At 40.6% G+C, this 13,402-nt stretch overlaps 1 protein-coding gene across 1 annotated transcript in view; it reads right to left on the reverse strand.

The window, feature by feature from the left end:
• The window catches only part of POU6F2 (POU class 6 homeobox 2), a 369,219-nt gene that overhangs the window by 2,074 nt on the left and 353,743 nt on the right, over positions 1-13,402 (reverse strand). Inside the window, exons 8-9 of the mRNA XM_077809224.1 lie at positions 10,017-10,185; positions 1,813-1,981 (exon numbers count right to left, since the gene is read on the reverse strand). Coding sequence (XP_077665350.1) covers positions 1,813-1,981; positions 10,017-10,185 — 338 coding nt within the window. The remainder of the gene's footprint in view (positions 1-1,812; positions 1,982-10,016; positions 10,186-13,402) is intronic.

A 13,402-nucleotide genomic window follows, 5' to 3' on the forward strand; every position in this document is an offset into this window, starting at 1 on the left:
CATTAAGGGAAAGAGAGAACTCAGTATTTCTGAGGAAGGGGTTACTGCTATTCATGAAGTGGCCTGCCTTTGTGCTTAACAAGAAGTGCACTGTCATTACAGATTATTGCATCCCAATGGGATGCCTCAAAAGGTAGAGGGGAAAAGGTAAAAATTATAACCTTGCAAGCATTTGGGACCAGATTCTGAACCTGTTACTCAGGCTCAGCATTGATTCACTCCTCCAATACTCCCACTGATCTCAATGGGGCTACTGAGGGGAGGGGGGTAAGTGTGTACTTAATGTCAGGCTCCCCACTTCTGGCCCTTAATTAGCTATCTCCTTCTAACTTAATCATAGCTGTGTTTTTCATTCTGATCACTTCGTGGGTAATCCTTTTTTCATTGTAATTCAAAGCATCCCAACCAGGTTACTGGGATCTGCATGTTAAAGGCAGGGGAGACGGGGGAGAGGAGTGGAGGGGAGAAACAAGATGAAAATAAACCAAACATAAGCAAAGCAAACTGCAATTTATAAGCTTAAAGTATGGCATGTTAAAAAGCAATCTACAGCTACTACAAATTGGCAGTTGCTAAAAACACTTCCTGTTTTCGGTGTTCTTTACCAATTGACCATACAGAAGAAATAAAATTAACAAGCAGCAATCGCATTCATATCATTGGTGTTGCTTGTTAGTGTTGATGCTTCAGTACACGTTGTTTGGTATAACAATATACAAGTCTTGAAACAAATTTCCCAGCAGTAGTATCCTTGTATAGACTGAATAAAGGTTATTTTCTACAGGGAGGTATCTTATAAGAAAAAACAGTAGGGGAGACCATAGAAGTGAGAGGATCCTATGGAGCTTTTTGTATTTAACAACAATCAATGGGTTTTATGGAAAATCATTGAGCAAAATGTGAGCTGCAAGCTCACTACCCCATACTGATGTTATTTATAACCTTAGTCTTAAACTGCAGGAAAAGTACACTTCCGTTCTATGGGGAATACATTAAAAGTATAAAGAGCAGATAAAAAGACAGAGCATTTCATGGATCACCAAGAACAAAATCCACTTAAATGAGCTTAGAGTTGGTTTCTTGGCTTTCACTGATGGAGGAGGACTATAAGGCATTGCCCAAGAGGAAAAAGCTGTTACCTAAGTGTGTTTGTTACCTCATGCATAAACATGGGATTAGTGTAACATACATACACATATACATGGTGTTTGCTTCTGACTACTTCACTTTAACTCCATCAAGACTGCATCATTTTTTTTCTTAAGATTAGAGCGGATTCTTACTCATTTTCTGTACATTTTTTTTAACACTTGGGTAATAAAAAGATGAACGCTCGGAAGTTTGCAAGATATCATGTACTAAATTTTTTCTCCCTTCTGTGTTGCCTAGGTAAATCATCATTAACATCCTGCATGTGAAGTGCAAACCACAATAATACAGGCTTTAACTTAGCAGGGATGCAGCCATGAAATATCTGTTCAGTAACCCTATCTGTAGAAAATGGCACAGTATGAAGAGGGTCAGCTGGTGCTTATACAGCATCAGCAGGGTCTCCTGCTCCACTACTGAATTAAGTCTCAATGCCAGGAACGTATTTATTGTTTCATACCTTCCGTTAAAAAAGGAAAAGACAAAAGTTGCTTTAGAGGTACACAGTAAGCACAGTTTATCTGCCAGATACCGACATTATTTGCTAGTCTAAGTAGGTAATGAATTCTAAGGACACATGATTAAAACACTCGTATACTCCAGAATAATAAATACAATTAAGAACAAAGAGAGGAGAATATAGCTTATTATGTAACTTGTTACCTGCAGATGGCAGACTGGCTATAGGCTGGGCCTTCTGTGGCACTTAGAGCTTGGCCAACTTGAGTCTGGGTCAGACCAAGAGACAGGCGCCGGATTTTAAAAGCTTTGGCAAATTCTCGGATTTCCTCCAAATTCACCCCATCCACCTCACCAGTGGCTGTTTGAGGATCTGTTGAAATATTTTTTAAATTGTGTAAATGCTTCATACTATGTTTGAGCCGTCCAGAATTACTATATTTTCTTGGGAAGTGTAAAGTGGATTTTTTCCCTCTAACAGAGACAGATTGGTACTGTCAGAAGTTACAAAACATTCTTAATTATTTTCTTCGCTAAAATGCTACCAAGTTTGCAGACCGAGGTATTTACAGTTCATTTCAAGGCAGTAGGGAAGATTTTCAAAGGCACAAATGGCAGGTAGGTGCCTCCACTGTAAGAACTTAAGAACATAAGAACGGCCATACTGGGTCAGACCAAAGGTCCATCTAGCCCAGAGCAGGTAATCATCAAGTGAGCCATCCCCTGTCTCCCATTCTCAGCTTCTGGCAAACAGAGGCTAAGGACACCGTCCCTGCCCATACTGGCTAATAGCCATTGATGGACCTATCCTCCATGAACTTATCTAGTTCTTTTTTGAACCCTGCTATACTCTTGGCCTTCACAATAGGCTCTGGCAAGGAGTTCCATAGGTTGACTGTGCGTTGTGTGAAAAAATACTTCCTTTTGTTTTAAACCTGCTGCCTACTAATTTCATGTGGTGACCCCTAGTTCTTGTGTTATGAGAAGGAGTAAATCATAGAATCATAGAATATCAGGGTTGGAAGGGACCTCAGGAGGTCATCTAGTCCAACCCCCTGCTCAAAGCAGGACCAATCCCCAATTAAATCATCCCAGCCAGGGCTTTGTCAAGCCTGACCTTAAAAACTTCTAAGGAAGGAGATTCTACCACCTCCCTAGGTAACGCATTCCAGTGTTTCACCACCCTCCTAGTGAAAAAGTTTTTCCTAATATCCAACCTAAACCTCCCCCACTGCAACTTGATAACTAAATAACACTTCCTTATTACTTTCTCCACACCAGACATGATTTTATAGACCTCTATCATATCCCCCCTTAGGCGTCTCTTTTCCAAGCTGAAAAGTCCCTGTCCTATTAATTCCTTCTCATATGGAAGCCGTTCCATACCCTTAAATATTTTTGTTGTCCTTTTCTGAACCTTTTCCAATTCCAATATCTCTTTTTGGAGATGGGGCGACCACATCTGCACACAGTATTCAATATGTGGGCATACCATGGATTTATATAGTGGCAATATGCTATTTTTTATCTTATTATCTATCCCTTTCTTAATGATTCCCAACATTCTGTTTCCTTTTTTGACTACCGCTGCACAATGAGTGGATGTTTTCAGAGAACTATCCACAGTGACTCCAAGATCTCTTTCTTGAGTGGTAACAGCTAAGTTAGACCCCATCATTTTATATGTATAGTTGGGATTATATTTTCCAGTGTGCATTACTTTGCATTTATCAACACTGAATTTCATCTTCATTTTTTTGTCCAGTCACCTAGTTTTGTGAGATCCTATGTAGCTCTTCACAGTCTGCTTGGGACTTAACTATCTTGAGTAGTTTTGTATCATCTGCAAATTTTGCCACCTCACTGTTTACCCCTTTTCCCAGACCATTTATGACTATGTTGAATAGGGCTGGTTCCAGTACAGACCCCTCGGGGACACTACTATTTACCGTTTTCCATTCTGAAAACTGACCATTTATTCCTACTCTTTGTTTCCTATCTTTTAACCAGTTACCAATCCATGATAGGACCTTCCCTCTTATCCCATGACAGATTACTTTGCTTAAGAGCCTTTAGTGAAGGACCTTGTCAAAGACTTTCTGAAAATCTAAGTACACTATATCCACTGGATCCCCCTTGTCTATACGCTTATTGACCCCATCAAAGAATTCTAAGATTGGTGAGGCATGATTTCCCTTTATAAAAACCATGTTGACTCTTCCCCAGTAAATTACATACATACGTCTGACAATTTTGTTCTTTACAAAAGTTTCTACAACTTTGCCCAGTACTGAAATCAGGCTTACCGGCCTGTAATTGCCAGGATCACCTCAGGAGCCCTTTTAAAAAATTGGCGTCACATTAGCCATCCTCCAGTCATTTAGTACAGAGGCTGATTTAAATGATAGGGTACAGACTACAGTTAGTAGTTTCACATTTGAGTTCCTTCACAACTCTTTGGTGAATACCATCTGGTCCTGGTGACTTATTACTGTTTATTTTATCAATTTGTTCCCAAACCTCCTCTAACGACATCTCAATCTGTGACAGTTCCTCAGATTTGTCACCTACAAAGAATGGCTCAGGTTTGGGAATCTCCCTCACATCCTCAGCCATGATGCAAAGAATTCATTTAGTTCCTCCGCAATAGGCTTATCATCCTTGAGTGCTCCTTTAGCATCTCGATCGTCCAGTGGTTCTGATGTACTTAAAATTTTTTGCTACTACTTTTTGAATCAATGGGATTTAGATGCTTCATTATCATTCCTGCCTTTGAAAATCTCCTCCAGTTTCAACAAATAACGCTCACAATCTTCTCTGATTATCTTTGGCTGATTATCTTTGGAGCTTAAAATGTGCACAACTGATGAAAATGGGCTGAGTCTTTAAATTTGAAATTAAGACTTTTCTGCTTTAGCTGGAACAAATGCAAACAAACCAACCAAAGGAAAACCAAAAAAAACCACTCAAGCCCATCCCATCCAAATATTTCTGTTTGAAACATCTTAATTTTGTAACCAGTGCTTCAAACATGTCTTTGTGGGAAACATCCTTTCAGGGTTTACATTCTGCACCCATCACGTTGCCAACCAAGCAGCAGAGTATTTGCAACTTCAGCAATCGTGCTTTAGATGGTAGTGCTGCACAATATTTTACTTTTACATTAGACCCAGAAGATAATGCTTATGAAGCTGTGAGAATAAATTTGTCCTTTTTCTCCATAGTGGTTTACTGACACAGAAACCTTTGTCCCTGAAAGGGCACATAATAAAGGATGTCTACCATAGGAAGGCTCCTTTGGTGCTGGATAACTCGGTCAATTTAGGACTTATCAAGGGAAATGACACAACAGCTGGAGAATGAAACTTCCCCCCCCAAGCTACTGATCCCTGGCTAAATGAAAGCATTCACCAAGCCGGAGACAGCATGGGACTAGGATGGTGGAAGATTTCAAAGTCTTGTTCAATCCTGCGTGTAGTGAAGGCATTCTCCCCGCGAGACATCTCTATTGTTCTTCACCTCATTCCTGAGACTTCTTAGGTGAAAAGTTTTCAGCACAATAACCCATCAATTTCTGTAAATGCAAGGACTGTGCTAAACTACATTACTGTGCTGAACACCACATTATAGTGGCTCCTGCTAGTACTGCTACAGTTAAGGACTTGTCAGTAACAAAGCTTTCATTTTCAGGGGTTTATAATTTGATGTAAAAATTCCCTTAGGATTGAAATGTCATCTAAAAAGTCTCTTAGATGAATGAGAGCAAAAGAGAGAGATTTTTAGCATATCAATTTAGCCTATGATGATTAGAAACCCTAAATAATTTTTATCAGAAACAATGCTATTTTTCTCTTCCACAGTTTCAAAATAGCTTGGATTTTAAATGAAATTGCAGAGGGTTATATCCCATACTGTGGGCTATTGTATGCATGTCTGTGTGCGTGTGTGTGTGTAGTGTTGAGCACTCAACCATGCAACTCCTGTTGAAGTCAGTGGAGACTGCATGTGCTCAGATAAATTAGGACTTATATGTAATCTATAATAGAAAGGAAAGAAAGGAGGGAATATATACACACACTATACCTTTGTGTGTGTGCATAATATGTATGTATAAATTGTATGTTTTTATATATAGTTAGTGTGTGTAAATATAACTAAGATCATTCGGGTTTACAAAGTTTGATTGTTCACAGAAAGTAACTGTTACCCCATAAATGTTTGAAATATTCCTACTTTATGTACATACATGACTTACACACCACATTGGTTATTAATGGGGAAATTTTCAAAGACACAAATGGGAGTTGGGAGCCTAAGTGCCTTTTATGCCTTTCTAAATCTTTTCAGAAATGTATATAACCCCACTGACACAATACATTGTAAAGAGTCCCCTGAATAATCCAAAGGATACAAGGCATTAAGATGATGGCCTCCCCCATTTCTTTCCTTTCTTTGCTTTAGGATGCCCTAGGATGCTAGGGACAGACCAATGGACAAATCAGCCATTTCCAAAGTACTTTTAAATGTAGTTCTGAAAGCAGCAAACTCAGTATTAAGGGTATTTATAGCTATTGCTGGGAGTCGGTGGAAAGATTGAAGCCTGTTGGGAGGGAAAGGATAAAGGAGTAAGAAGCTAAGGCTTGTTTGTTTGTACATGATTATGGATGCTTTGCATTGAGTTTTATTTCAACTGGACTCTTTTGTTATGGCAGGGTTGCCATAGTGGACTCCTCCTGTAGGTCATTTCCTGAACTGGGATCTTGGACTAGGGAAGAATTAGCCTGAACTCCTCCTTGGGCATGGAGATCAAAACCTATCATGCAAAACATGAACAGAGGAGGAAAATATCTGACACGCATGATAGAGAATAGCTGGTATCTGTATTAGTGAAATGGCATGTTACTCTCATGTGATGTCTTTAGAACAGGGATTGTATTAGTAGACAGGGGTAGTACTGGAATACTTTCTCCCACCCCTGAACTTTGCAGAAAGTAGCTTTTGGATCAGATTTCTATTTAGAGTCTGATTCAAAGCCCACTGAAGTCTATGGCAAGACTCCTCTGACTTCAGTCAGACCCTTACTGCTCATATATGCAGAAAATTAGTTTTTGTATGATTCCTTTGACACAATCATCTATAATGGCTCAGGCCCATCTCACACTATTGCCAGGTTAGATTTTTCTTGCCATCTTTCTTGCTAAGTCTGTAATTTCCCTCCTGTTTTAATGCAAATTTCTCATTCTACATTGTAAAGAAGGTGGTTGATTTTTAAATCCAGCTGATAGCGTGGAGTAGATAGTATAATGCCAATGAGGAAAAAGGGGTATATGCCTGTCTTATGGAATTGTCATGGTCAATAGTATCAGTGTTTAGATTAAAGCTCTACCATGGCTGCAGAGCTACCAGCTTCTGCTGAGAGGAGAAGGAGCCATTTGGGACCTCTACCGGGAGAGATGCATACTGGGAACCCCTCCACTTGAGGAGACAGAGAAGATACCACATGGAATTTCCTCTCTGGTGCTGGGGGCATTAATGGAGGAGGAGGCAAGAGAATCTGGTGTGAAACCAGGGGATTCAAAAACTCCTACAGATTCTTTCCTGTTCTCCTGCCTTGGAGAGCTTTCCTCCTTCTTCAGGGATGTCTCCTTCCAGTGTCAGCTCTGCAGGGATTAAGTAAGGCCTGGTATGCTTTTTCTCCTGCAGAATGAAAATCTGTTCCTATCTGTGTAGTAATGGACAAAAAACAGTGCAGAGGAAATAACACACCCTGAGGGAAGGTAGAACTCCTGGTGTGAGGAACACCAGCAAGAGGGAAGATGTGGGTGAGGACTTCCTCACTGTGGAAGACAGAACAGAGGGTAGCTGGTCAGGTAAGGACAACAGAAAGTAAATAGAGTAGGGAGAGGCAGGACAAGACAGTGCAGTTGGGAAACATGTGGGCTCACAGGAGAGGGGAAAAGGAAGAGAGAAATAGCTTTGTTGTAGTTTGTTTATTTGTGGGAAGTGCTCAGATACTATGGTGATGGGTGACCTGGATAGACAAAGAGAGAATGGGATTCAGGGAAAGATGGGTCCCATAGCGAGAGGAAGAGAGATATAGTATTCATAGCAATGTGTGGTGAGAAAGATCAAGAAATGCGGGGGAAGAAGAATTAGAGGTTAGGGAACTGGATGGGGAAGTAGGAGAAAAATGACCCTTAACATTTTTTCTTTGGGGGTATGTGAATAAAAAAGAAAGAAAGAAAGAAAGAAAACAAGTGGGGAGGAGTGAATTATCTGAGAGAAGAGTACACACACAGGATAAGAGAATAAGGGTAAGTACAGCATACCAGGAAAAGGAAAAAAAACAGAGTGAATCTTGCAGTCCTTGCTCAGGTCAAACTCTTATTTAAATTGATCATAGAATATCAGGGTTGGAAGGGACCTCAGGAGGTCATCTAGTCCAACCCCCTGCTCAAAGCAGGGCCAATCCCCAATTTTTGCCCCAGATCCCTAAATGACCCCCCTCAAGGATTGAGCTCACAACCCTGGGTTTAGCAGGCCAGTGCACAAACCACTGAGCTATCACTCTCCCCCCATGAACAGCTTTGTCTGAATGAGGACTAACAACTGCAAGATCTGACCTTAAAAGCTAAAATTAAAATAAAAACCTTTAAAGGAAAAAGACAGTGGGAGAGAGAGAGAGGGAAAGAAAAAGGAAACACAAAAGGAAACATAAAAAGGTATCACAGAACATCATCGGAGATAATCTATAATAGAAAGGAAAGAAAGGAGGGGATTAGAGAAAATATACAGAAATTTAAAAAAGGCTGAAAGATTTTAGAAAACATATTGGGGGAAAACGGATGTAAAATCACAAAGAAAATATATACATAGAATGAAAAACAAACAGAAACAGACAACATGGAAAATGTATTTCACTGGAAGCTATGAAGGGCCAGATTCTGTTACCCTTACTCATGCTGAGTAGCACCTTAGTCCGTGGATTTCAGTAGGGCTACCTGTAAAGTAAGTTATGACTCAATGTGAGTAAAGATGGCAGAATCTTGCCCTAAGTAATTCATTAGATTACCACACAGATGTCACCCCTAAGTAACTTACCTCTTTTAAATAGACATGGGCACATGAATATTTGCAATGTTACTATTCTCACTAATTATACCTGAAATAAATACTGCAAATCCCTACTGAGGTAAAATTATGTAGGGCTGAATTGTAGCTCAAGACTAGACAGAGCTTTTAGAAAGTGGGTACATTACTGTCTCAGGAGCAGGACAGGGATCAAATTGTTGTTTAAAGGGCCACAATTCCTCCCTTGCTCCCCACATGAGGTACTGATTTACTGCTTGCCTGTTGGAGCAGTAAGGGACTGATCCTACTGAAGTCAATGTGAGGCTTTCAATTGACTTCAGTGGGCATTGGATCAGGTCCTAAATTATTACCCTTGGTGTACTATCTCAGCCATGCTGGCCAATGTATGGGTAGGGATGGAGCCAAGGCTTTGTTCATTCCTTGCCCACTCTTCTTCCATTTGCCCAAAATGGAGAGTAATTGGGCATACAGTGCCTCTGACCACTTATGGCTGGAATTCAAGGTCAAGGCAGCTCACACAGGTGAGTAAAGGGAAGTCTTACTGTCCGGTTACTCCCCTTTCCACACACAAATTAGTTCACACTCTCGGTCAACACACAAATTAGTCTTTAGTTATGTAAGGCAACTTTTTAAGGCATCACATATTTTGTACATCTTTTCATATTTTCCTGATCTTATCCCATTGAAGCTATTGGGAGAAAATAAACCTCACTTTAAGCAATATCCAGAAACCAGCAGGCAGCCAGTGCATACCTTTGAGCACTGGTGTCATATGTTCCTGGAAAGATACACTACTTAAAAAGCAGGCTGATATATTCTGCACCAGCTTCAGTTTCTAGGTTGGCTAAAGGAACAAAGCACTTGCCAGCCTGGATCAGATCCAAGATCCATCTAGTCAAGCATACTGTTCGATAGTGGCCAGAAACAGATGCTTCAAAGGAAGATGCATAAACCCCACAGTAGACAGATGTTGGGTAATCCTCTCCTCATGTAGGTATCATTCTGATCACAGATAGTTGGAGACTGGCACAACATGAAATACCTTTTAGTTTTAAGAATGAGGATAGGTTGCCACTTTGTCCACGATTAGGGTAATCAATCAAGGACTACTACAGTTTTTAGGACCATTTTTAGTGCTGGTTTGGATTTCTTAGGCCCCTTGAATCACAGCACTGAGCAATTCTTATTGGCAAAGATTACTCCAGTTAGCAATATACAGTCCATTATATGAATAAGAAGGAAAGGTAGATAAGGAAGATAAGCAAGAATGGAAACAAACAGATAGGAGAAAGAGAGAGCCAGGGCGCAATACTTACTGCTGACTAACTGGCCAACACTCAAAGCTGAAGAGGAGGAGGATGAGGAGGAAGAAGAGGAAGCCTGACGCACTGGGCTTTGAGACATAGATGCTTGACTGTGAGCCAAATGCAGAAGGTTGGATTGTGAGGCTGCTTGTCCCACTTGCGTCTGGGAGGGCTGATGGAGCTATATGTTAAAATGTAAGAATAAAAATTTATAAATGTACTAGTAATCAGAGACTTTCCCAAAGAAACTGTTGACTCTGAAGGCGCATATAATAACATGTGCAAAGTTAGATGACAAAGGGTTTACTGGGGCAGCTTGAGCTGCGTCAAACAACCACCCTTCCAATTTTGTTTAATATAATCAGATAATTTCTCTACTACTAAAAACTTCACAGGTTCTTTATATTTTTTTATTGGAATGAGTATCAGAGAGATTCCTGCTACATCCAGCAAGACTCTGATTTTATCAGTATAAGCCCTCACCCTACAACCTGATCCATGAAGACAAGCCCTAATTCCTATTTAATGTAGTCAATGTAGTTTCATGAAGGTGGAAGGGTCCTTTCAGAGTGGGACCATGGGACTATAAATAAAGGAATAGTCCATTTCGTGACACTAGCCAATGATTCAAAATTATTTGTAATGCCTTATTATTACTTAGTCCACAAACCTGTTCTTTCTTGGTAGCACCCTGTGACACTGCTGAAATCCATTCACGTACCATCAGGATTGGCATTTCTCTCTCTATTTTCCAATAGCTAAGATGTTCCTCAAATATGGCTAGATGCAATTCATATACCATGATACATTATGGATCTGACTCTGATCTTCCACCAACTTTACAATGGTATAACCCTGTTAACTTTAGTGGAGATACTTCTGATTTACACTGGAGGAAGCAAGAGGAGGATCAGACCCTTTCTCCTCATAAATGGACTCTTATGCAGGCCTGAAAAGCTAAAGACCATTGTCCAGGTATGCCGGAAGGAGGACAGGAGACACTGGATGTCATTCAATTAGGCTGCAACTTTATTCCTAAATGTCCAGGAGTACACAGCAGATAAAACTGTACAGTGCAGATAATTCCATAAACATTTACACGTGCCCAAGAGGGGAGGGCTGCTGTCTGTCTTCCCCCTTTACCCATCCTGGTTCCTACCCAGTTCACTGCTGGGACCTAATCCCCTCCTCAAATGAAGGTTAAGGGAGGTTATAAAGGAGCAGGAGGGATGACTCCCGGACATACTGGTCATAAGAGCCCCAAGCCCCACTTCTTTCCACTCCTATAAAGAATAGCTTCTTTACCAATCCATTTTATCTGATCACCGTATCCCTTCCCTATGGAGTACCTGCACTAGACATCCACCCCAAGCTTACACAGTGAGCTGCAACATCATAATCTAACTCCCATTTCTTTTTTGCCTGAACTAAACCCCCACCCTGCTGTGGGGAAGGCGAATGCTCCCCCCATGTCGCTTTGCCTACCTGGGGCTGAGGGAAAAATTCCTTCCCATCCCTCTGAGAAAGGTGTGACTGGCATAATACCCAAGTGGATCATGACAAAACCTGGTATTTAACTACCTCCACAGACAGGAGGGTGTATACTGCTCTGCCTGGTCCGGATAAAAGAGGTCTTTTTCTGTACCAGCGTAGACATATACAGTCCCCCCTTTTCTTCTGGTCACCAGGGGCAGGGATGGGTGAGCTTCCCCACGCTGACCTGGTATGGAAATGCCACTGCAAATCACTCCCTATCCCTTAAAGGGGAACACACCTTTTCCAACAAGCCAGACAGCACCACCACCGCTTAATGTTCAGTGAGGTCAGTCTGTCTCACTCATTTTACACAAAACTCCCTCAAATTCAAGGGGAGATCTTTACCAGGAATGAAGGTGGGATATATTATCCTATAATATAAAACAGCCTTACTATATCCTAATATTATAGATTTATTATAACCTGGCACAGCCTTATTAGACTACAGTAAAATATCATAATATATCATCTTAAGATAACAAGTCCTTATTATCGCTTTATAACGTATTGATTCTTTCTGTAGGCCTAAAAGATTACAAAAATGAACAAAAAGGACTCATAAGTCATGCTAATTGTTAGCCCTGTGAGTCCTCACAGTGAGGAAATAAAGAACCACTTGGTGTTGTTGAGGAGGAATGAGTTACATTTGAATTTTTAAGGTGCATAAAGAAAATTATTGTTCGATTTTACTGAACAAGCAGCTTCACGTAAGAGGTCTGTTTGGCATCTTTAGTGGCACCCAAAATTAGGAGTACATTCCACATACACACAAAAAGACTGATGATAAACAGAGACACAATTAAAGTACCCAGAACAACTGATACCTGTTAGACGTATTTGTTCTAATTCAAGGTGGCTTACCACCTCCTTTGGAACACATATTTGCATCTTTTTTACTTTTAATGTACTTGTTCCTATTATAGAACAATTCAAAAATTGGGGGTTGGGGGAAAATCATGTTAATTTTTTAATAATTGATTTCATGTACTTGTATAAGTCAGTCTACCAGCTCTAGACTACTATGGTTTCCTTATGGATCGAAAAGCAAAATCATTTCACAGTCCTGAGGTTTAGTTAAACAATTGGATTTTCTCCAAAAAACTTCAAGCCCTATCAGAGTTATACTGGCCAAGGATGTGACTGACATACTTGCAACTTTCAAAGATCTCGATACATCAAAAATACCCGTAAAGATTTTTTTTCAGTTGGGGAGGATTTTGCCTATGGGCAAAATGTCCATGGAAAACCCCCAACATAGCAGAACTACTGTGGTAATGCTGGGAGGTAGGGAAGGAGCTCCTGGAGGGAGCTGAATATGGCAGAGCTGGCCATTCCATCCCTTGTGCATAAGCCACATCAGAGCGGTGCTTTCAGGAGCAGTGCCTCTGAGTGGGTGGCTTCTCTTCCAGTCGCTGCAGAGAGGCTGGAGAATTACCCCATATCATATCCATGGGTAGAGGGTAGATTCCATCCTCTCTCCCTCCTGTATAGTTTCCTGCAAACCCCCTGTTTTAATGGTTGATGGGTGGGCTGCAAATGTCATGCTTAAAGAACAATGATGGTGTTCTATGACATGAAATTGCATTAAAGTACTCTCTGTTTTCACCCACTATAATTTCCATTCCAGAAATAGGACTTAAAGAGAGGTGATGATTAGATTGTGAATAAGGCAGTTTGTTTAACTTTGACTTTTCCAGATGACACAATCAATTCAAGCTAATGCAAGCGCTGACATTTTTCCAGTTTTGGACATGTATGTAAGCCATGAGATATAGTTATGACTATTCTACATTTTCCATCCAAAGACAGAAGAGTGTATAGAAATTGCAGCAGCTGTTGCTGTATGTGTCACTCTGTGTAGG

This window comes from Eretmochelys imbricata, chromosome 2 (genome assembly GCF_965152235.1).
Source record: "Eretmochelys imbricata isolate rEreImb1 chromosome 2, rEreImb1.hap1, whole genome shotgun sequence".
In the NCBI taxonomy this organism is placed as follows: Eukaryota; Metazoa; Chordata; order Testudines; family Cheloniidae; genus Eretmochelys; species Eretmochelys imbricata.